Below are 23,129 nucleotides of genomic sequence, written 5' to 3'. Positions count from 1 at the left end.
TTAAATATATACTGGATGAAGCCTCATTAAAGCTTTTATATTTAACTTTAATTGTCCCATATTTAACTTATTGTACTGAGGTGTGGGGTAATGCATGCACCAGTTATACAGAAAGGTTGTGCTTACTCCAGAAGAAAGCAATAAGAATTGTTTATCAAATTGCAGACCTTGAAATTTTATGATTTGGTCAAATTTAAAATATTGCAAATTATGTGGAGAGTGAAAAATAATATGGTGCCAATACATATTCAAAATAAATTTAAGTTAATTATAGATAGTAAAAATAGAAGAAAAGGCAACTTTTGTGTACCATATTCACGTACCTCAAAAAAACAAAAAGGGTTTATGGTAATTGGGATCAATTTATGGAACTCTTTGGATAATGAGGAAAGATCATGCTATACGATTGTTCAATTTAAAAAAATATATATAAAAAAGGTATTTCGAAAATATGAAGAAAGTGAAATTTAAAAATCAATTTATAATAAATATGGAATTGTTAATTATATACACATGCGAAGTAAAATTGCACTTTGATATAGAGAATGGGAGCAATACGAGCTATATATTCTGTGCTAGACTAGATATTTGGGAAAAGGGGCATGAATTTATAAGACGATGTCTTCCTCATGCTCCTATTCAGCATTAGAAGATATTATTTAGTTGTGTATGAGATTATTTTGTGTTTGTAACAATATCATGGCTGAATAAAAGAATTTGATTGATTTGATTTTATAGCATTTTTATCACATTATACGTTTATTATTTATATACATTGAAAGTTTTAATGGCTACTGAGATGTATATGTGTGCATTTATGTAATGTATCTTGACTGTTCTTGATTGTAAGTCATTTATTTTTACAGTATGAATCATATTATATGTATAATATATATTTATTATGTTTGGAAACATAACAGTTTTAAAACAAACAGTAGAGAGAAAAAAAGAAAAGAAAAAGACAGGCTATGTTAAAAGACATAAAACTGTCACATATGAAATATTTAATAAATTGTATAATAGAATACATGATATTATTGCTTTTTAGTATAACCAATTGAAATCTTTAATCTTTCTAAATAAATTATAAATGTAACGTGATGAAAACGCTATAAACATAGAGGGAACAGACTTCAAATGAGGAACAAACACCGGCGCCGTCTTTGATTCATTAGTTCTGATACCAAATAAAGTCAACTGCATAAATAGTCCTGTATTAAAAACAGTCTTAAAGTCTTAAAAATGTCCATAACATAAAATCATTGTCAGCATACCATAGTTTGACTTGCACTGCGCTGCGCTGATTTCTAAAGACTGCGACGATAGCGTTTTGCGCTCAAACAACGCTAAGAGAGAGCTTACGAATGGTCCAGACCAACCTTACGAAAATGTGACTTACAGAAGATATACTTAGCGTACGAACGTTTTGGGAATCATGCCATAGAGTTAAGAGAGAGGTTAAGGAATAGGTTAAGAACTACTTAGCGATAAGAACGTTTTGGGGAACCGGGCCCTAGTTATTTACTTTGGTTGATAAACTACTCCATTGTTGTGAAGTTTAACAGACGTTACGTTTGATTCACGAAAGCCGTTTGTTTTTGTTGTTAGTATTGTTGCTCATGTTTAAATTTGTAAAATGGAGCTGAAAAGGTCAAAAACCACTGATTTGGACATTTAAGCTGATAAAATGGTCATTGTTACTAAAAATGCGAGCTCACCACATCCTGATACTCATGTTGTGTGTTAGTTGTCAGCTCTGTCAGGGCAGCAGCCAGCTCTTTAGCCTCTGCTTGTTGCTCAGGAGGAATGATACTGCACAGAGAAAACTGGTTTTATTATTATTATTATTATTATTATTATATTAATAATTCATTATTATAAGCATTCATTATAATAAGCTTTGCATCACTTAAACTGAAATTAAAACACCACAAGTATTGGACTTACCTAAGTTTCTCAATCTTCTTTTCAGCTTCTTTTATTTCTCTTGTGTATGCCTGAAGTCTTTCCAAATCTGACCTCTGGGAAAAGAAATAAATGTTTTATACACAAATGTTAAAATTGAGAGAAATGTGGCAGAAACAAAGAAATTTAAATCTGTGTAATCAAACCCTGTTCATACAACTGGAGATAACAGGTTTAACAAACATTTCTACTTAAAAAAAGAAAATATAATTAACATTCTTTAAATAATAAAGATAAAATGCATCTTACAAAACTTTGCTGTTGGGCAGCAGTTGATTCCAACCTCTGCTTTCTGAAGATCAAGAAATTTTGGATTGCACTCAGTATGATGATTGTTCGCTTTGCCTCTGCCAGAGTGATAAAAATCATTTTGCATCACTCACAATAAACTAAACGTCAATGTAGTTAATCGCTAAAAATGCTTATTCAATACTTTGAAAATGAAAAATAAAAGCTTACTGGGGCTAATCACATCATTCAAAGAAAAGTCATACACGTGACAAATCGGTAAGAACTGGCACCTGAAAGAAACAAATTTCAAACACAGTGACACGATATAGACATTTATGTAATTTACCAAATTCTTAAGACAAAAACTGCAATACTTACATGCGCGTGTATACATTCATGATTGGCGTAACCCTCTCATAGAGCATCGGGTACTGAACATTTTCAGACAATGGCATCTGTATAAAGTTTATAAAATGATTATGTCAAAATATACAAAAACTACTTAAAGATGCTAAATGTCAACCATCTGGTAAATGTCAAACATCTGATAAAACGGTGACTCAGCAGATCAGCAACACTCACTGCGTAAAAGCACTCGGGCTTAATCCGAAAAATAAGCTCCAATACTCTCATGTAGAGTCTTTGAATAGTTTCTGCCTGCAATTGAAAACAGGGTAATTTTACAAATGTCTGTTAACTATTGTACTTACAACAGTTTACAAAGAAAAATGCTCTCAGTTGAATATTTTAGGACTGAACTGATTTTATTTTCAACTGATCCTACTATATAAATATATGGGGGCCGATTGTGCAAAAAAGGAAAGGAAATTCTGCCTTTACACAAAAAAAAGCACTTTAACCATACTAAAAAAATCACTAAAATATTTATTTTAGTTATTCACCCTAACAATGACCAAACTAAGGTTATTTACATCAGACTGTAGACAGTATAATTTACCTTTGGATTGGGAGTGATATCATTTTTTGTCAAATGTTTGGCTTCTTGTCCGGTCAAAACTTCAGTTCGGTAGAACTGCACAATGGCATCCACCTTATACACCGGAAAAGTGTTTCGAGACATACCTGCCGCTTGAAAAATAAATTAATAAACACAAAGGTTCTACAAGACAAAACAAAACCAAATATAACTTTAACGTTACATGCAATAACAAGAGTACAAGCATTCCATCATGTTTGCATAGCAACAAAACCGTTCGTTATTAACTGCGAACAGAATAAAAAGATAATATTAAAAGATTCAATGATGTTAGACATGCATGTTCACGTTCAGTCAGATAGACTAAAATATAGAGGAAAATCAAATAACGTTAGGTTTAATGCAGTTTTCAGCCAAAGCGACACCATAACGGTGCTGTAAAAACAAACACTTGAACGTTACACGAACGCGTGAACCTCAACGACAGAAAATTAAATTACCCTCTTTTTCATACTGTTGCGCCGCCATTACTGAAAATGTAACAAAGCCTGTAAAGTTAAACGAAATCAAAATACACTTTCACTACCCAGGTTTACGCTTTCGTCCTTCGCCGTCAGCTGGAGCAAATTTAAACTTTTAGCGCCTCCGTCGTCATTTCCGGCAAACGGATGTCGTTCGCTTACGTCACGTTTTAGGATAAAGTTTTCATGCTGCACACCCCAACTGAATAACTGGGACGTTAAATTATAGAAACTAATTTGTTCATATCGACGACATCATATTATATAATTGTTGTCGTAAATAGTGATGGGAGAAACGAAGCTTTTCGAAGCTTCGAATCAAATAAACCAATTGCTTCAAAAATTGATTCAGTTTTTCGAAGCAGTTCGAAACAGCACACACGCTGGCGACCATGCTGGCGACCCCTGCTGGTCAAAATAGTGTAAAGCAGATATGGCCAAACATTTTAGACTTTTTTACAAAAAAATAGCAAGATTTTTATTAAAATATGTTTAAAAAAATGATTTAACTTAATTAAGACATAGTTAAAAGTGTATTATGTGTTTTTTGTTTTATTTAGGGCAAACAAATCATTAAAACTAACTACCCTTTTAATTATGGACATTTTTGTCATTAAATCTGTCTATAAACAATAAATAGACAAAATGGCAGTGTAATTAGTCAGAAGGATAAATGTTTTATGAACTTTTATAATAAAACTGACCCGAGTTCACCGAAACATATTAGACACTGGTCATGTGATCAACTCCCCCTAGTGGTGAATCGTCGGATTTTCGAAACAGTTATGACGTAATGAAGCCTCGTTTGCTAAAATCACGTGACTTAGCATGTAGTAAAACTATTAACATACCAACAATCCCACCCTGGATGTTTTGTTTTCCTAGGGTGGATTTGGAGGCTAATAACATTATTAAATCAGGGATGTATCAAAATGTTCAGCAATATATTGATATAATGTATGATGATGATACAGTTCAGATTTTCACAGATGCATCAAAAAATCAGACCGGGAAAATAGGGGTTGCAGTACACATTTCAAAGTATAATGTTAATATTAAAAAAAGGGCAACTGATCATCTGGCCATTTTTACAGCAGAAATGGTAGCAATAATTCTGGCTCTACAATGGGTGGAAGAAGTAAAACCCAATAAGGTGATTATCTGTTCAGACTCAATGTCCTCACTAGCATGCATTCAGAGTGGAAAGTCTACATGTAGACAGGATCTATTAGATGAAATTAATCAACTCATTTTTAAAATAAATCAACAGAGCACAAGAGTAGAATTTATATGGGTTCCTGCACATAGGGGAGTGGAGGGGAACGAGAAGGCAGACATGCTGGCCAAGGAAGCTGTTACATCAGAACTGGTTGAAATAAATATCACGTTAAGCAGATCAGAAATTAAAAGTATTATTAAGGACAAAATTAACAGAATATGGCAGGAGAGATGGGATAAGGAGGGAAAAGGTAGACACTTGTATAACATACACAAAGAGGTTACAACTAGTAAAATTAGTGGATTGGAAAGACAGGAGGAAACATGGTTTTCAAGACTGAGGATGGGACATACAAGTTTAAATAGTGGATTACATATTATAGGAAAACATCAGACTGGAATATGCACAAATTGTGGAGTAACAGAAAATGTAAAACACATACTTCTAGAATGCACACAATACACCAGGGAAAGGGAAAACATGAAGAAAGCGGTAAATAAAGACTTAACAATGGAAAACTTATTGAGTGTAACCAGTACACAGTCCTCAGTTAGGGCGGTTATAGCTTTCCTTAAAGAAACCCAATTAGCAAGTAGAATTTAGTTTTCATCCTTTAGTTTATTTTTTATTTTATTTTTTTATTTATTTTTTTTTTTTATTTTTTTATATAAGTATTTTTATTCCATCCCAATGTGATCACACCTCAGTCCAGTAGATGGCGGTAATGCACATTGATTGCAAACTGCCAATAAAACTCATCGAAGAAGAAAAAGAAGAAGAATCACGTGACTTGGGCCAGTTTGAAACACGCTCCGAACCACTGATTCGAAACAAAAGATTCGTAAATGTTTCGAAGCCTCATGAAGCAGTGCTTCGAAAACGACCATCACTAGTCGTAAATAATATTAATAATATATTAACAATATTTGGGAGCCCAGCTACACCAGCTTAAACCTACAAAGAACAGCAAACATTTTCAGGCTGGTTTCATCTACTTTTTAACAGAGTCATGTAAGGCAAAATTGTATGTAGAATTTATTTGTTGAAATGTAGCTATGCCCTGGCAATGCATTTAGATTTTTATAAGATAAATAGAAAAAAAAAACAAATAACGTCTTGTGGCTCAAACCAAGCGGCTACCAAAAACTAAAAATCAAGATATAATGATATAATTTTTTATTAATGTCAAGCTCTAGAATATTTTATAAAAATTGTAAGTGAGGGGAGGGGACATCGATATGTATAAAGGATGTCTTATGGCGGAGTCTCCAACATCATCACCTGGCGGCCATCTTACCACAGTTCGCTCGCTCACTCCTAGCATTGAGTTTAATGGTGCAGGTTCTTTTAAATGAGCATAACTTGCTCAATTTTCTACCGATTTTCAAACGGTTTGGTTTTTTACAAACGTTATTAACGTGGCTATTATTATGGATGCTTTAACATGTTTCATTAATTTTTTATTTATTTTTAGTATAAGTATGCAGTGTCGTAGATACATCTTTGACGTTTATAACAAACAAAACCGTTTGAAAATCGGTAAAAAATTAAGCAAGTTATGGTCATTTAAAAGTACCTGCACCATTAAACTCAATGCTACGAGTGGGCGAGCGCCCCGTGGTAAGATGGCCGCCAAAATGCGGACGTTCCACTCAATTGGCCAGCAGCGGGGGCGAGACATCTAGCCTTTATACATATCTGTTGGATGGGCCTTCAAACTGAGGACATTGCAGTAAAAAAGTCCCCAGTTTTGGCCTTGTTTGTATAAGCGTCCGCGTAAACAAAGATTCTGATTGGTCGTTTAGATGCCGACGTCAACATTCATCCTTCAACAGTGCGGACTTGTTTAGTTGAATACGAATACGATTGGTGCAATCCATGGGTGCGATCAAGTTTAAAGGGTAATAATACTCCAGTGATGTCCACTGCATCGAGTACCTCATTCATCATCTGCATGTTTACTCTGGTAAATGATTCAGGCGTTGCGCTGGGACACCTAAAGCTCAAGCAGCGCTGTTGATGTCTTCCGCATTGGCATGTTACAGGTGCTGTCTGTGTTTGTGTGTTTCTCCACGTCAGTCACAGTAATAATCACAGTCATCATCTTCAGCTCACCGCACAGCTATGTCATTACAGGAGTCTGATGACAGCTACGATTTTGTTTTCAAGATAGTTCTGGTTGGAGATGTCGGTGTCGGAAAAACTTGTGTGGTTCAGCGATTTAAGACCGGCATTTTCATGGAGAAACAGGGCAGCACAATTGGAGTGGATTTTACTATGAAGACGCTGGAAATACAGGGGAAAAGGGTGAAGGTTAGTGCTGTAGGCCGTGCTATCCAGCGTATAGTTAGTTAACATTTATTCACTTTCAAATCTTTGCCTTAAAATGTTATGCCTCTGTTGCAAAGATCACCATCCTTTAACAGTTTTACGGCACTTTGGTGACAAAGTTTACACAGAAATGAACTAGAGAATTTTATATATTCTGTACTTTTTTCAGTTCATTATAGTTTATGCAGTTATTGTAAAAACACATGTTATTAAATTAATGTAATTAAAATGCAGAGAAACTGTGCTTTCTAACAGTTTTAAGCTGGATTCTTTCCTTTCCATATCAAGGCAATACGAAGTTATCATAGTGACAAGTTACCATGGTATTTTTCCTAGTAGTAACATTTGTGATCGAACTGATTTGTGAAAAACCGTAGTAACCGTAGTAAGTGTTTGTATGGGAGGAGTCAGGTCTTTTAACTTTAAACGTTGGCACTTATGACGTGGAGAAAATACAAGTGAAAATGCTTGAAGAGATCGATAAAGAGGTCAAAGTTTTTTTTAGCAGTTATTCAAACTATAAACAATTTCTGATCTAAACTAGAGCCCATTTTGGAGTCCTGTTGCTATATTATTTTTAAAAGTCAGACCCTTTTATATAGGTCTGCCTGGGATTTGGGAGTTTGATTGATGCGACAACAAAACTCTTGACTAATGATTCAAATAAAGTTCATCTGAAAATGAGTCTTCACAAGTCCTCTTTTTATGCCTTAAAGGAATAATTCACCCAAAATAAATATTTTATCATTAGTTAGTCACCCTCAAGTTGTTACAAACCTGTATAAATTTCTTTGTTTTATGAACACACAGGAAGATATTTGTAATCAAGCAGAGAGGAGCACCATTCACTTCCATAGTAGAAAGTAAGTGGTGCTCAAAAACATGGTTACAATCATTGCTCAAAATATCTTATTTTGTGTTCAGCAAAACAAAGAAAACATTTGTAAATGTTTGTAACAACACGATAGGGCTGTGCAAAAAATCGACTGCGATTATCATGCGCGTGTCATCAGTGTCAAAGCCGGTTCGGTGATTAGTATGAATTCGCCATCAGCTGCTTTCAGATGGAGCGGCATTTATTACACAGACCCGTAGTTCACCGAGAAGCTAGGCAAAATCGGGTTCATAATCGAGGAAAATCGATTCCGATTTTCTATGCGATTTTGCCTAGCTTCTCGGTGAACTACGGGTCTGTTTAATAAATGCCGCTCCATCTGAAAGCAGCTGATGGCGATTTACTTCTAATCACGGAACCGGCTTTACTGATGACACGCGCATGATAATCGCAGTCGATTTTTTGCACAGCCCTACAACACGAGAATAACTGATGATAGGCTTGTTGCGATAGTCAGTGAAACGGTGATTACCGGTGCTTCAGCCTTTCACCGGTTAGATCACTTGCCCACCGCGACACCGTCTTTCACCGTCGTTTTGATATTTTCTTGTAATTATTTTCTTGCTTGACATGACGCTTAACGCATAAATACAGTGCTATTTAAAGATCAAGTTTACTATATACCTTATTAATAAGTCATATACATTTATTTATTCCTGCCCAGAATTAAAAAAACATATTGAGACATTAATGTGACGCAGGAATTAATTAAACTAAATAATTCAGGGGCTTAAATATCACTAAAATAAAATAACTTAATAAAATCTCTTTATGTCACTTGGGTGATTTTTTTTTAGTTGGACAAACCAAAATAAATGACTAAAAAATAAACAGAAATTTTGTGTAAACTGTACAGATAGTATTTAGGTGTATACATCAAAGAAAATAAGTATTTAACTAACAGATTATTTCTAATAAATATCCTTAATATTTGTTGTAAATTGACGCATACTAAATGCAGTTTTATAAATTCCTGCCCAGAATTTCATTAAAATCATTGGAACATGCTTATCGCAGCTCAATGCATATAAAATTCATACACCTTATGGGTCGTGTATATACAGTTTTATTAACTCCTGCCTAGAATTTCATAAAAAAAACTGGGACATTAACGTGAGCTGACTCATTGATAGAGTGCTATATGAGGATCTGGGCCCGGTTCACCAAAACGTTCTTATCGCTAAGTAGTTCTTAACCTATTCCTTAACCTCTCTCTTAACTCTATGGCACGATTCCCAAAACTTTCGTACGATAAGTATATCTTCTGTAAGTCACAGTTTGTAAGGTTGGTCTGGACCATTCGTAAGTTCTCTCTTAGCGTTGGTTGAGTGCAAGACGCTATCGCCGCGCCACTGTGCAACAGTTTTTAGAAATCAGCGGAAATAAAAATAGCGTTTTAATCACGTTACGTTTATAATTTATTTAAAAAGATTAAAGATTTGAATTGTATATACTAAAAAGCAATAATATCATGTATTCTATAATACAATTTATTAAATATTTCATACGTTACCGTTTTATATTAGGGTATGTCTTTTAACATATATAGCTGGCTTTTTCTTTTTTTTCTCTACTGTTTGTTTTAAAAATGTTATGTTTGCATACATAATAAATATTATACATATAAAATGATTACTGTAAAAATAATCAACTTACCATTAAGAACAATAAAAATACATGACATAAATGCACACATACTGTACATCTCAGTAGGCATTGAAACTTTCAACGTATAATGTGATAAAAATGCTATACTAAAGGGAAACATAGGGGGAACAGTTTTCGACACAACACCGGCCGTGGAGCCGTTTAGTCCATGCCAATTTTTTTAACTTAGAGGCAGCGTGTTAAGAAACTTCCTAAAGGGACACTTCGGGGAACACACTTAGGAACATAAACAACTTTGGTAAGATATATCTTTTTGAGTTTTCTTAGCACGCTAAGAATGTTATCGGGGAACCGGGCCCAAATTCATACACGTTGGGTCTTATACAGTTTTATTAATTCGTGCCCAGTAGGCTATAAAAAAAAGGGACATTAACGTGACGCTTAACGCATTAATACAGTGCTATTTAAAGATCAAGTTTACTATATACCTTATTAATACTGCATATAGCTAGAGATCGACCGATATATCTGTTTTCCGATATTTTCCCCGATATTTGAGCATTTTCCGATGATCGGATATCGGTTTTGTAATATCGGATTGACCGATAAACGAGAGAATTGAGAATTGCGCGCCGGACGCATCCTGAGGAGAGGAGCTCACAGCAGCAGAAGCAGCGTGCACAGCACATATGACGGCGGAATGACGCGACTTCATTAAAAGGTCTTTGAGTATACTTACTTTGCATATGAGGCATTTATAACACATCTTATTTGTGCATTAATGTGTGTTATGTTAAATAAGTTGATATATTAAAAGCAATGTATGCAGCTTGTCCAAGAATAGAGACGAACTCACAGAGTCACGCTGGCTGATCCATTAAATCCGGTCCCTATAACGACGTAGCTTTGCATGAATAAAACAGCCATGAATTAATTCTTTGTGGAATTAAAAACGCTAAATTAAATGTGTTTTTCTGTTATTTATGCTTATCATTAGCATCGTAAAATCACGTTCATATTGCTGTTAACTTACCGGGGTTGAAGGCTAAAGCACAGCCACATTTTTTAACAAGATTTACCCTAAGTTATATTAACATTTCCCAGATAGACATTATTTTGCTAAAATATCTAAATAAATGTCTGTGGATATTAATTAATTATTTATTACCTCCGCAAGCGGTCAGAGTTTGATACAGTTAATGCGCGAGTAAATGCATAGATAAACAGCGCTGTCAACAGCATTTCATAAGCTATAACAACAAAATATTAATTATTCTGACATCAAATAACGTCACCAGTTAAGAAATTCAGTGATATATAAGCCGTTTTGATTGTTACTTTCCTGAATGTAGTATTGCAGTCAGTGATATTATTTGTAAAATCTCTTTGCTAACTACTTGTTGGACTGCTGAAGGCTACAGGTTGATGGTCAAAACAACGATATTATATCCCAAAAAAGAGACTTAATCCACCTGTTTTACTCTATAAACTATGTATAACAAGCAGCCAACTCTGCTATACTTTTCTCTCTCTCCCGCTCCGTAACCTGGCAACCGGAGCGCGAACTTTGGATCAGTCCATTTCTGACGAAATGATAGGGGTGTTTGGAATGGTCCATGTATTGGGAATATAGTTTCTACATGATTCATTAAATTAATATTATTCTTCACTCTTTCAGACCCCTCTATTTATGACTTTGTATGCAAAGAGGAAGTGATTGTGATGATGATGATGATGATTATTATTATTATAAGGGTTTGTTCAGTTCAGTAGTTTTGTAGTTATTATGTCAGAAAACAGAAGTATAACAGTAAATAAAAATCGGTTCAGCATATCGGTTATCGGGCACATAAGCATCCAAATATTTGTTATCGGCATCGGTTTAAAAAAATGAGTATCGGTCGATCTCTACATATAGCCTAGTTTTATTAATTCCTGCGCAGAATTAAAAAAAAAATAGCTTAATGCATGCTAATTCATTAAATACAGTGCTATTAAAAGATCAAAATCACTATAAACCTTATTAATGAGTCATATACATATACAGTTTTATTAATTCCTGCCCAGAATAAAAAAATATTGGAACATTAAAGGAATAGTCTACTCATTTTCAATATTAAACTATGTTATTACCTTAATTAAGAATTGTTGATACATCCCTCTGTCATCTGTGTGCGTGCAAGTAAGCGCTGGAGCGCGCTGCGACACTTAGAACGCATTTAGCTTAGCCCCATTCATTCAATGGTATCAAACAGAGATAAAGTTAGAAGTGACCAAACACATCAACGTTTTTCCTATTTAAGACGAGTAGTTATACGAGCAAGTTTGGTGGTACAAAATAAAACGTACCGCTTTTCTTAGCGGATTTAAAAGAGGAACTATATTGTATGGCGTAATAGCACTTTTGGGAGTACTTTGATTCGGCGCAGTAACACCCTCCCTCTCCCATTATGAGAGGGAGAAGGGGAGCGGACTTTTCAGGCGAGTCGAAGTACTCCCAAAAGTGCTATTACGTGCTATACGATGTATCAACTCTTCTTAGTTAAGGTAATAACATAGCTGATGAAACAATAATATTGAAAATGAGTAGACTATTCCTTTCCCTGCTTAACGCATTAACTTATTAATACAGTGAGTTGTCCGAGAAATGTTTCACCAAAAATATTGAGTAAATCATAAGTTAGAAAACTTACTTACTAAACTTTCTACATTTTTTTAGTTATATATTATATTATATATATTATAAATACATATATTAACTTGAAATGAGCAATTATTACAGTTTTAAAAACGAAAATATATAAGTGTTACATTTTCAAATATATTGATTCAAATTTACAACAAATATTAAGTATATTTATTAGAAACAATCTGTTAGTTAAATACTTATTTTATTTGATGTATACACCTAAATAATATCTGTACATTTTACACAAAATATCTGTTTATTTTTTAGTCATTTATTTTGGTTTGTCCAACAAAAAAATCACCCTAGTGACAAAAAGAGATTTCATTAAGTTATTTTAATTATTTATTTTAGTGATATTTAAGCCACTGAATTATTTAGTTTAATTAATTACTGCATCACATTAATGTCCCAATATGTTTTTTAATTTTGGGCAGGAATAAATAAAACGTATATGTATATGACTTAATAATAATGTATATAGTGATTTTGATCTTTTAATAGCACTGTGTTTAATGCATTAGCATGCATTAAAGGTTCTCTAAGCGAATTCACGCGTTTTAGACCATAAAAATTTTCTTGTTACATACAGCAAACATCTCCACACTATCTGCTTGCTTCCTGTCCGCTGATCAAACTGTAAAAATACCGCGATCTCTGTAGACAGCCCTGCCTCCACAAACTGCAATAATAACAAACTGGCCGAACCTACAGCAGAAACCATAACAAAGTATTCTAACCAATAAATGCTAAGAAGGATTTGGGGGTTGGGTTTGGGCGTGTTCATGAAAGCACGGAAGGGAGGGGGAGGGGGAAGAGTTAACTACGCTCAGTTTGTTTGAAAACTAATTTCAAAAATCAACACACAGATTCGCTTGGAACGCCTTTAAGCGTCATGTTAATGTCCCTTAGGTTGTGTTAAGGCAAACTTGATCTTAAAATAGCACTGTATTTATGCGTTAAGCGTCATGTTAATGCCCCGATGTGTTTTTTTTAATTATACATAAGGTGTATAAATGTTATCCTTAATAGCAATGTATTAATGCATTGAGCTGCAATAAGCTTCAGTATGTGTATAGTGAATTTAATCTTTTAATAGATGTGTTAGCTAGAGCTGGGGTAAACGACTATTTATTAAACGATTAATCTGTCAACTATTTTTCCGATTAGTCAACTAATCTGACGATTAATTGAATGATTAGTTTCTGTTGCTTGATTAATAAAAAACATAATGTATCTCAAATAAATGCCAAAAACATTCTTAATTATATACTTTAAAGGATGTATCAGTGATTTCAGGCCAGGGGGTGGCCAAAGCTATTTCAGGGGGTCCATAGTCCATGAAAGAAAATTATGTGTAACTATGTATCAAGAAAGCATGTATGAATGCATTTTAGGATGTAAACATAATAAGGGTGAATTTTAAACATTTCTGCTGTATTTCTGTTAAAGGGATTCACCCAAAAAAGATTATTCTGTCACCATTTACTCACCCTTATGTTCTAAACCTGTATAAGTTTATTTTATTTTGATAAACACAAAATAAGATATTTTGATACATTTTGGTAAGCACACAATTAATGGTATATCCATTGAATTCCATCATGTTGTTTTTATTCCTACTATTGAAGTCAATGGTTACAATCAGCTGTGTGCTTACCATCATTTATCAAAATATCTTCTTTTGAGTTTATCAGAAAATGGAAATTCGTACAGGTTTAGAACAACATTTTTCAGAATTTTAATTTTGTGTGAACCATCCCTTTAATGAAGCAAAAGATCAGGAAATCTACATTCCATGATAAACCTAGGCAACAGGCCTAGTGTTAGCATTGTGTTAATTTCCCGATGGTTTAAATGAAATTCTGGGCACTAATTAATAAAACGTGGCCACGATTCAACTTAAACGAGGGACCGAGTTAATAAAACGTGGCCACGATTTAACTTAAACGAGGGAACGAATTAATTAAACGTGGCCACATTTTAATATAAAAATATAATATGTGTATCAGGATCTCACCAGAGTTAAAGGGACAGCTGGTTGGATTAAACACGAGGTGTGACTGGGTCGTGTTTACTCAGTACTTTATAGTCTACTCGTTTTATGTCAGACTAAACACTGATTATAGTGTTGAAAAACAATAGCAAACGTAATAGGTTTGCATTATTAATTTGCAGCAGACAAAGATTTTAGATAGCTAGATTGGCTTGTATTTGGAAATGGGAGTGATAGGGGGCCCAACCTCATATTCTTTCATAGGGCCCAGAATAAGGTTTGGGCATTGTGACGTCATTACTTGTCATGGCGGCCATGATGATTGCCTCCTTTACTGCTACTCGGACTGCTGCGCTCTGTTTATAGACATACTTTCTCTCAATCGTGTGTCTTAATTTGATTAATTTTTCGTTATTTTTTCAACCATGGTAAACCGTTGCTGTATATAGTAACACATTAAAAGTCATTTACATTAAAAATGACAGATAAGGACAACACTTGATTATGTTTTATTCAATGTGGGAAACCAAACATTAACCTCAACCCCCAGTAATTTGTATACCTCATACATGACATAAAAATGACATTTATATATACGACAGTGAAGTATAACATCTGAATATTTATTTATATAGTTTAAGTCATTATTGAACATTGAAAATAAGGGAAATGTCCCGGTTTACTCGCCCAAAATACGGGAAAATTTCAACATCTTTCTGTTGCTATCCCCCTGCTGACAGCAAAAACAGCTTTACTACAAAAACTACTGCATTATCTGATACTAGTTGTGAAGCTAGGTCGTACGTGACTTTGCTTACATATTGGCATGAAATCGTGCTCTTACAACAACCACACTGTTATCTTAAAAAGGCTCTTTATTCACTCTTTCTTCATATGGATCCAAACCGTTAATTGTTCCGATTTTGTCCACATACCGGTCCCTGCTTCCCTGTTTAACGTATCCCAGTAAATTCCACATCCTTTTCCGGATTTTAACATCTTTTTTCTTTCTTTTAATTCTCCCAACTCTGCTGCTTCTCCTCGTTCGACTTGCTGTATGTTTACATTGGCGAGGCCATCAACATGGCCCCCACGTCCCAGAATGCAACGCGGCGCCCAAGCCCTATTGCTAGTGGCGCCCCTGGACTTAATATTATGTGTTATAAAGAAAGCGCTTCAGAATGTGTTTATTAACCCTTCAGTTTCACTTCATCACGCAGCTATTCCTGTTAGAGGTTTCTGTGTAAAACATTCAATTCATTAATAATCTAGCATGTGTTCATTGTTCTTTCATAGTTTCTTCAAAATTAAGTTTTATTTGAGTTTTTTTTTTATAAAATCATTTTATTTTCACCATGACGCACATGTGATTGCCCTGCCCCCAGTTAATCGAGTACTAGTTTTTCAGACCTATGGATGAATCGAAATGAATAAATGACATTCATGCACATCCCTAATAGATGCAGTGATGTTAGTCTCTGTTCGAGCAATCAGGCATAATGGTAACATAAATGGTATTTAGAACGGTCCAGAAATGGCAATTTTATTCAAAGTAACATTCAAGGTATACTTTAAATTTGATATGTTTTGTTTATGATTTTGTGTTATAGTTACAGATATGGGATACAGCTGGACAGGAGCGTTTTCGCACCATCACACAGAGTTACTACCGCAGTGCCAATGGTGCCATCATCACTTATGATATCACAAAGCGATCCTCTTTTATGTCTGTGCCCAAGTGGATGGAGGATGTGAAGAAATATGGTGGTTCCAACATAGTTCCTCTTTTAATTGGTGAGTACAAACACATTTTCAGAGTTCTTAGAATGTATGTTGTAGCATGTTATTAGTGTATGTGTTGATTTTATACTGTATATTGAAATATCTACATATGTCATATTAAAATATTTATGATTGTTACCATCAAGTAAAAACCACATCACAATAATATTCTTTTAACATTACTTAACTGCATTAGTTGACATGAACTAGCAAAATTCATAAATTAGTCTCATTTTGTGATATAGTCATGAAATTGAGATCAATTTTTTTGTGTTAATTTGTTTTTGTGTTTTTGCATATGTTTTTTTCTGTGTCTCAGGTTCTTTGTCATAGGTTTTTTTACTGTTAGATTTCATACATCCTAACCCAAACCCCGACCCTTAAAGTTAGTTTAGAAATACATCAAATTGAAAGGTGTGCTCAGCAACACGAAAAAAGAGGAAAACCGTGCCCATAAACACAAATAAATAAATAAATAAATAAAATATTTCCTGACTGTCACAAAGTGCTGTGAGATATAAATCGATCGAAATTAAGTTGTATTGCTTCAACTCTTTGAAATGCATATCATAAACAGGATTACTACCTAGTGATCTGACTTCGGACAGAGCGCAGCTCTCTGCACATGGGCGAGAGTTAGAGATGCGCCAAGATGCAGCGGGTTATATTTTAAACAAAAGGGATTGTTTGCCTCAGCTCGCATTAAACGCATAAAACTGAACAAATACGTAAGGATTACTACTTTAGTTTATGTGTAGACTTCGGACAGATGCGAGAGCGTGTGCACGTGAGACAGAGAGAAGCGCAGCTGCTTATGACGCGCTGGATTTATTTCAGATGTTAGGAGTCCAAGACGCGCGCATAAAGTCCATGTGCGTGCAAGAAGGAATCCTACAAGCTTTTTTGCGTGAAGTAATGTGGTTGAAAGTGGTCAAAAGTGGACGAGCTCAAAACCTTTTGAACACTGTTAACACCTGGCATTAACGTCTTCCACTTGTGATCCGATCAACGAAAACACATGTTAATGCCAAGTGTAAACAGCCTCGTTGTTCACACCGTCAGTCCATATCTGCACTGTTTCTATGGCAATGACATTGTGCTGGAACGACAATCTGCCTCGACGTCTGACATTGAAGAAACTATATGTGACCCGTCACGGAAACCAGGGACTCAAGTCGGCAGCACAAGTTTCGAGAAAATGAGAAACAAAGTTTTTTTTTTCGAAATTTGTGATTTTCGTTTTATTGCAGAATCTGTTAGTTGAGATCACGAAGAAGCCTCTCCATGTTTGAGATAGCAGTTTTTGTATATTTAAAAGCGTACATTTTGCGGTTAAAATAGGCTTGTTTTTCCGGAGATTCTAGCGTGCAGCGGGGGGCGTCATTGTCTGTGTGTATATTTACATACTGTATAAGCTTGTGTTTTCGCCTCCGCCCACAAAGGGAACAGCGTGACTTCTAAATAAGGATAGTTCGCCCAAAAATGAAAATAATGTAATTAATGACTCACCCTTATGTCGTTCTAAACTCGGAAGACCTCCGTTCATCTTCGGAACACAGTTTAAGATGTTTTATCGTTAGATTTTGTCCGAGAGCTTTCCCCTTCATTGAAAATCTATGTATGGTTTCCATGTCCAGAAAGTTAATAAAAACATCATCAAAGTAGTCCATGTGACATCAGTGGGTCAGTAAGATTGTGTTGATGCATCGAAAATACAGTTTGGTCCAAAAATAGCAGAATTACGACTTTATTCAGCATTGTCTTCTCTTCCGGCTCGAGCGTGAAGTCACGTGACTGTTGTGACGCGCTGCCCTGTTCCTCAGATATGTTTGCTAAGTTTTTTTTTTTTTCAAACTTATAGCCTGCGTCTCCCCAGACTGTAAAGCTCGGGCGCACAAAACAAAAGAAAAATAAAAGAAGCTGGGGCGGAACAAATAACAGTCAGCCGCATCGTACGTCAGCCGCGTCACTGACTTTATGCGGCGCCGCAGTCGGAAGACGTCAAAGTACCGCGAGAGCTCTTCAAGAAATCTTACGGAGTAGTTTAATTTCGACTCGCTCTCGCGGTACTTTGACGTCATCTCTATGTCAGTTCTTGAAGCGCAGCATGAGTCCAAACACACAGAAGTTACACAGATATCGTTGTATTCTTCATATAATTGGCTACATGTTTTGTCTATCAATATTTTCCATGAAGTCATTGGCTGATGGAGGAAAGAGCGAGCCATTGGTAACCTCTCTAAAGGATGTCACGTTTTCGACGGCGCTGTTTGGATGATCTATTATACTACTTCCCTATTTTAAATACAAACTTTGAAGGCGGGTTCATGTGTTTAACGGGGTGTAAGCTCATATACCCTTACATGTTACGATTTAAATAGTCTTCAGATTATATATTATATTGTATTACCAGACATTCATGCGAAATCTGATGTAAACAATCTATATTTCACGGATTATACGCATTTGTGGACAATTATGGTCATTGGATAATCTGAAACAGACTGGATTCGACTTGTGATCCCCACAAAGGTAAAAGAGTCATGTTTATTTTTGCGGGTTGTCATTTGGTCATAAAATACTACATATGATGCTAGAACATCTCAAAAAGGGTTTTACAGGGGGCATGGCTTAGCTAAATGAGATGTAAATGAGCCCTATTGTCTCCCCCAGCTGAAAAGAAGAGTCCCTTTCGTCTCGATTTTCTCGGTTTGAGTATTTCTGAGTTCCTATATTCAAATGGCCACAACTTCTCCAAATCTTATCAGATTTCCATGTGTTACACATCGTTGGAAAGCTTAGGAACTGCACTTTCAGAATCTGTGAATAACTCAAAATGCCCAGATCCGACTTTTGTCCCTACTTTCCGTGACTGGTCACATATTCCCCAATAAATGGACTCTCCCAAACACCCCTATCATTTAGTCAGAAATTTGCCCTGAGGTTGTGTCCGTTTACCTGACGTGACAACATGACGTAACCAAAAAGCTACACAAATGCGATCAGAGCGTTCAGACTGATATGGATTTTCGAAAATGGATGGAACCTCTGGATGTAGCCTAAAACGTCTTAGAAAAAAATGGATTTCATGCATTTTTTGTGGCCATTCACGCATTCTAAATGTGATTGGATTCCAATTTGAAATTCACTAAAATCGGATTTGGACTGACAGTATTGATATGTCTACCTGAATTCACCAAATTCTTTTCCAGTATCAGTAATGTTTGCATGCCTATAATCTTGTCCTTTATTTATTTTTTACATTTGGCAGACAGCTTTCATTTTTTCATTGATTCTGCTGCATCCAGGCTATACATTTTATCATTATGTGTGTCACCTTGAACTTGAACATGTAATTTGCTAATGCAATGGTCTGCCAACTGAGCTACAGGAAAACACTCTCGGGACAGTTACAGCACCTAGCCCTAAACAAGTTTTACTTTAATCTCCACAAAAATACAAATATGTGTTGGATTAAATTGAATTTTTTTACTAGTTATTCAACTAGAAGCATTATTTAATTGACCCACAAATGACAGAATGTCGTCATGACTAAATCATTTACCATATGTAATCTTTTTTTGCATGTCAGGTAATAAATCGGATTTGACTGACTTGCGTGAAGTGCCCTCTGAAGATGCACAGACCATGGCTCATCAGCTGGATTTTGTGACTGCCATCGAGACTTCAGCCAAGGACTCTAGTAATGTGGAAGAGGCATTTAACAAAATGGCCACAGAGCTCATCCTCCGACATGGCGGGCCCATGTTCAATGAAAACGTAACAGATAGCTTCAAACTGAACAGTAAGGATGTGACCAGTGAGGGATGGGGATGTGGCTGTTGATTAGTTAGTCATTCTCATGAAGCAATAAAAGCTTTGGTCATGTAAATCAGGTACTATCATTTAAAGCTTGTTTAAGTGCATCTCTAAAAGAAGAATACACAAAAGTGCTTCAGAATTTTTGTACCATTGGCACAATTATATTTTGCAAGTCCTTAATGAAGCTGACAAGTAATGCAGATCACACAAACGTTGATGATTACATTTGGCTGGAGATGTTTGGGACAGCTGAATTTTTATTAAATAGGTGAACATGTGGATATCTTTATATTGCTCTTTTAAAGGGGACATATCATGACTCGATGTTTAAGTGCTATAATAGGGTCCCCAGTGCTTCTATCAACCTAGAAAATGTGAAGAAACAACCCAGTAACTTAGTTTTGGTAAACCATTCTCTGCAAGCATGTGAAAAAATAGCTCATTGAATTTGTGGAAATGACACACCAAAAAGCTGCACATTTTTGCTCGCACATACAAAGTGACAGTTTTAACATGCTATAATACATTTTTTATATGGTATTTTGAGCTAGAACTTCAAACATGTACTCTGGGGAAAACAAAGATTTATTTGACAACTTAAAAACGTCTTGTGAAATGTCCCCTTTAACTGCTGCCATGAGCCTACTTATGTGATTTAGAAGTTTTATACTTTTTTACTACGTGTCTTTTCTAATCTACTGTCAAAAAACAGACTGTTAATGCAACTCCTTAAACTGATAGTTTATATTAGATGCCATTAGATGGATAATTTATATATTTCAGTTCATTTAAACACCACAACGCTTTAGTTTCATAAACATGCTTTTTAAACTATGAACAAAGTTCTGATAATATTGGTTCATGCTTAATTTATAATGGTATCCCCCCGGAGAATTAGGAAGTAGCCTAATTTGCTGTTTCATTTCAAGTGGGCATAATAACCAGAGCCATTTTATGTGCAATATTTTATGTGTAAGATCTCAGTTTGGTAATTTATATATCGTTGACTGATGTATAGGTGTTTTACAAGAAATCAACACATATATTTAGGATATGATGGTGGTAATCTTTAAGAATGTCTTCATTTTCCTGTAGTTTTGAAAGACAAATTTGCTTTTATTATTCTGAACAATATTCTGCAAGGCTGTGCGTGAAAGGAAGGAAGACAATATTTAAGTGCAAATGTTTATAACATTTTATGAATAATAACTGTGCCTTTCCAACTGTTTCAGTATTTTAGCACTATGACATTGTAATTTGTTATTAAAGGGATAGTTCACCCAAAAATGAAAATTCTTTCATCATTTACTCACTCTCATGTTGTTACAAACCCGCATACATTTCTTTGTTCTGATGAACACAACGCAAGATATTTAAAGAAATGTTTGTAACCAAACCGTTTGTGGACCCCATTCACTTACATAATAGAAAAAATACTATGGAACTAAATGGGGTCCACAAACGGTTTGGTTACAAACATTTCTCAAAATATCTTGCTTTGCTTTCATCAGAACAAAAATCATTTATACAGGTTTGTAACAACATGAAGGTGAGTAAATTATGACAGAATTTATATTTTTGAGTGAACTTTCCCTTTAATCAACTCCTATTACTGTGCATTTAATGTCAAATTGTCAGTGTAATGTTTTTCTTGAAAGATGAGATCAAGTTGTATTTGGGGTACAATTATGTTATTATTTTATCATTAAAACAATATATATTCTGTGAAAAGTTATTTCACTGAACTTTGTATATATGTATGCACGTGACGTCACCTTGGGCGAAAGTGACTGCAGTTACGCCCACTAAGTGGCAAAAGGTCTGAGCGACAGCATTAGCATAGCATGAAAACTCATCTAAAATGGGAAAACTTGTTGTGTGATGGACTGTGCTAACAGATTCAACAAAAATTTGGAGCGGTCTGTTTTCCAGACTGCAAAAAACACTCAAAGTAAATCAGTAGCAGTAGCCATATGCTAGGTAGGTAACATTTTGGGATAAAAAATCCTATAAAATACACCAATGAATACTCTTATTCTTTTTAATTGCAAATGAGCCTTCATTAGGCAAGGCAAGTTTATTTGTATTGCTCATTTCATACACAGAGGTCATTCAAAGTGCTTTACATAGAAATGAGACAACAATATACAAGAGAAAAAAAATGTGTGTAGAAATATAAGACAGCAAAAAATTAAAGATACATGAGAGAATTTAAAATATCAATTAATAGAAAATAATTGTGATTTTAATAAAAAGTTTAAATGTGTGAAAAAGAATAAAACCGGAGTAAAAAGTCACAATATATAAGATTTCTTTTTCCTCCGCCCTGCTCATACGCTTTTCACAGACTCTTTTGGAATTACTGAGCACTTCTGGAATTCCCATGCTGTTCACTATACTTTTCACAGACTCTTTCGCAACTACTGCCATGTGGCCCGTCACACTGAACATTTTTGGAAAGTAATTCTCGTGTTGCCCTGCACCAGACTATGATAGTCTAAACACCCTGGACATGAATTACAATTTAAAGAAGATCAAAAAAAGGAAACCTAAGAATATAAAACAGTTAAAAATAAGAATAAAAACAAAAGATATAAAAAATAATTAAAATAGTTATAAAATATACATTTAAACATATAAAATATAGTGAAATCAGATCAGACGTCACATAGTGCTCATTCAGTAAATGTATAGCTAAACAGATGTGTTTTGAGTCTGGATTTGAATGTGAATACTGTTGGAGCACATCTGATCTCTTCTGGAAGCTGGTTCCAGCTGCGACTGGCATAATAGCTAAAAGCTGACTCTCCTTGCTTTGAGTGAACCCTTGGTATTTCTAGCTGATGTGATCCTAATGATCTGAGTGATCTGTTGGGTTTATATTCAATGAGCATATCAGTAATGTATTGAGGTCCTAGTCCACTGAGTGATTTATATACCATTAATAATACTTTAAAATCAATCCTAAATGTAACCGGTAGCAAGTGTAGCGACCTGAGGACTGGTGTGATATGTTCGTATTTTCTGGTTCTGCTCAGAATCCTGGCAGCAGCATTCTGAATGAGCTGGAGCTGTCTAATGGTCTTTTGGGGAAGGCCAGTGAGGAGGCCATTACAATAATCCACCCTGCTGGTGA

General features: G+C 35.0%; 2 protein-coding genes across 9 annotated transcripts in view; one reads left to right on the top strand and one right to left on the bottom strand.

Moving 5' to 3' along the window:
- LOC135758160 (kinetochore protein Nuf2-like) overlaps window positions 1–3,836 on the bottom strand; it is a 40,306-nt gene extending 36,470 nt beyond the window's left edge. The window contains exons 1-8 of one of the 4 annotated variants that reach the window (XM_065273023.1): window positions 3,720–3,836; window positions 3,155–3,285; window positions 2,779–2,853; window positions 2,575–2,651; window positions 2,425–2,486; window positions 2,215–2,312; window positions 1,948–2,021; window positions 1,719–1,812 (exon numbers count right to left, since the gene is read on the bottom strand). In XM_065273023.1, the coding sequence (XP_065129095.1) occupies window positions 1,719–1,812; window positions 1,948–2,021; window positions 2,215–2,312; window positions 2,425–2,486; window positions 2,575–2,651; window positions 2,779–2,853; window positions 3,155–3,277 (603 nt within the window). In that variant the 5' untranslated portion in view covers window positions 3,278–3,285; window positions 3,720–3,836. Of the gene's footprint in view, window positions 1–1,718; window positions 1,813–1,947; window positions 2,022–2,214; window positions 2,313–2,424; window positions 2,487–2,574; window positions 2,652–2,778; window positions 2,854–3,154; window positions 3,286–3,633 lie in introns of all 4 variants that reach the window. The other 3 variants (XM_065273021.1, XM_065273022.1, XM_065273024.2) reach the window with 3 other exon arrangements.
- A 2,735-nt stretch (window positions 3,837–6,571) lies between these two features.
- On the top strand, window positions 6,572–21,728 carry rab43 (RAB43, member RAS oncogene family). 5 transcript variants are annotated; one of them, XM_065272972.2, is made up of 4 exons: window positions 6,572–6,918; window positions 7,043–7,186; window positions 16,000–16,183; window positions 19,764–21,728. In XM_065272972.2, the coding sequence occupies exons 1-4, from the start codon at window positions 6,910–6,912 to the stop codon at window positions 20,015–20,017; spliced, it is 591 nt and encodes a 196-aa protein (XP_065129044.1). In that variant the 5' UTR covers window positions 6,572–6,909; the 3' UTR covers window positions 20,018–21,728. The 5 variants fall into 5 exon arrangements, with proteins under 5 accessions (XP_065129044.1, XP_065129043.1, XP_065129046.1 ...); XM_065272971.2 differs by having other exon boundaries at window positions 7,010–7,186; XM_065272974.2 differs by having other exon boundaries at window positions 6,574–6,774.
- The last annotated feature ends 1,401 nt before the right edge of the window (window positions 21,729–23,129 follow it).

This window comes from Paramisgurnus dabryanus, chromosome 14 (assembly GCF_030506205.2).
Source record: "Paramisgurnus dabryanus chromosome 14, PD_genome_1.1, whole genome shotgun sequence".
Taxonomy (NCBI): domain Eukaryota; kingdom Metazoa; phylum Chordata; class Actinopteri; order Cypriniformes; family Cobitidae; genus Paramisgurnus; species Paramisgurnus dabryanus.
This window is presented reverse-complemented; position numbering and strand designations above follow the sequence as displayed.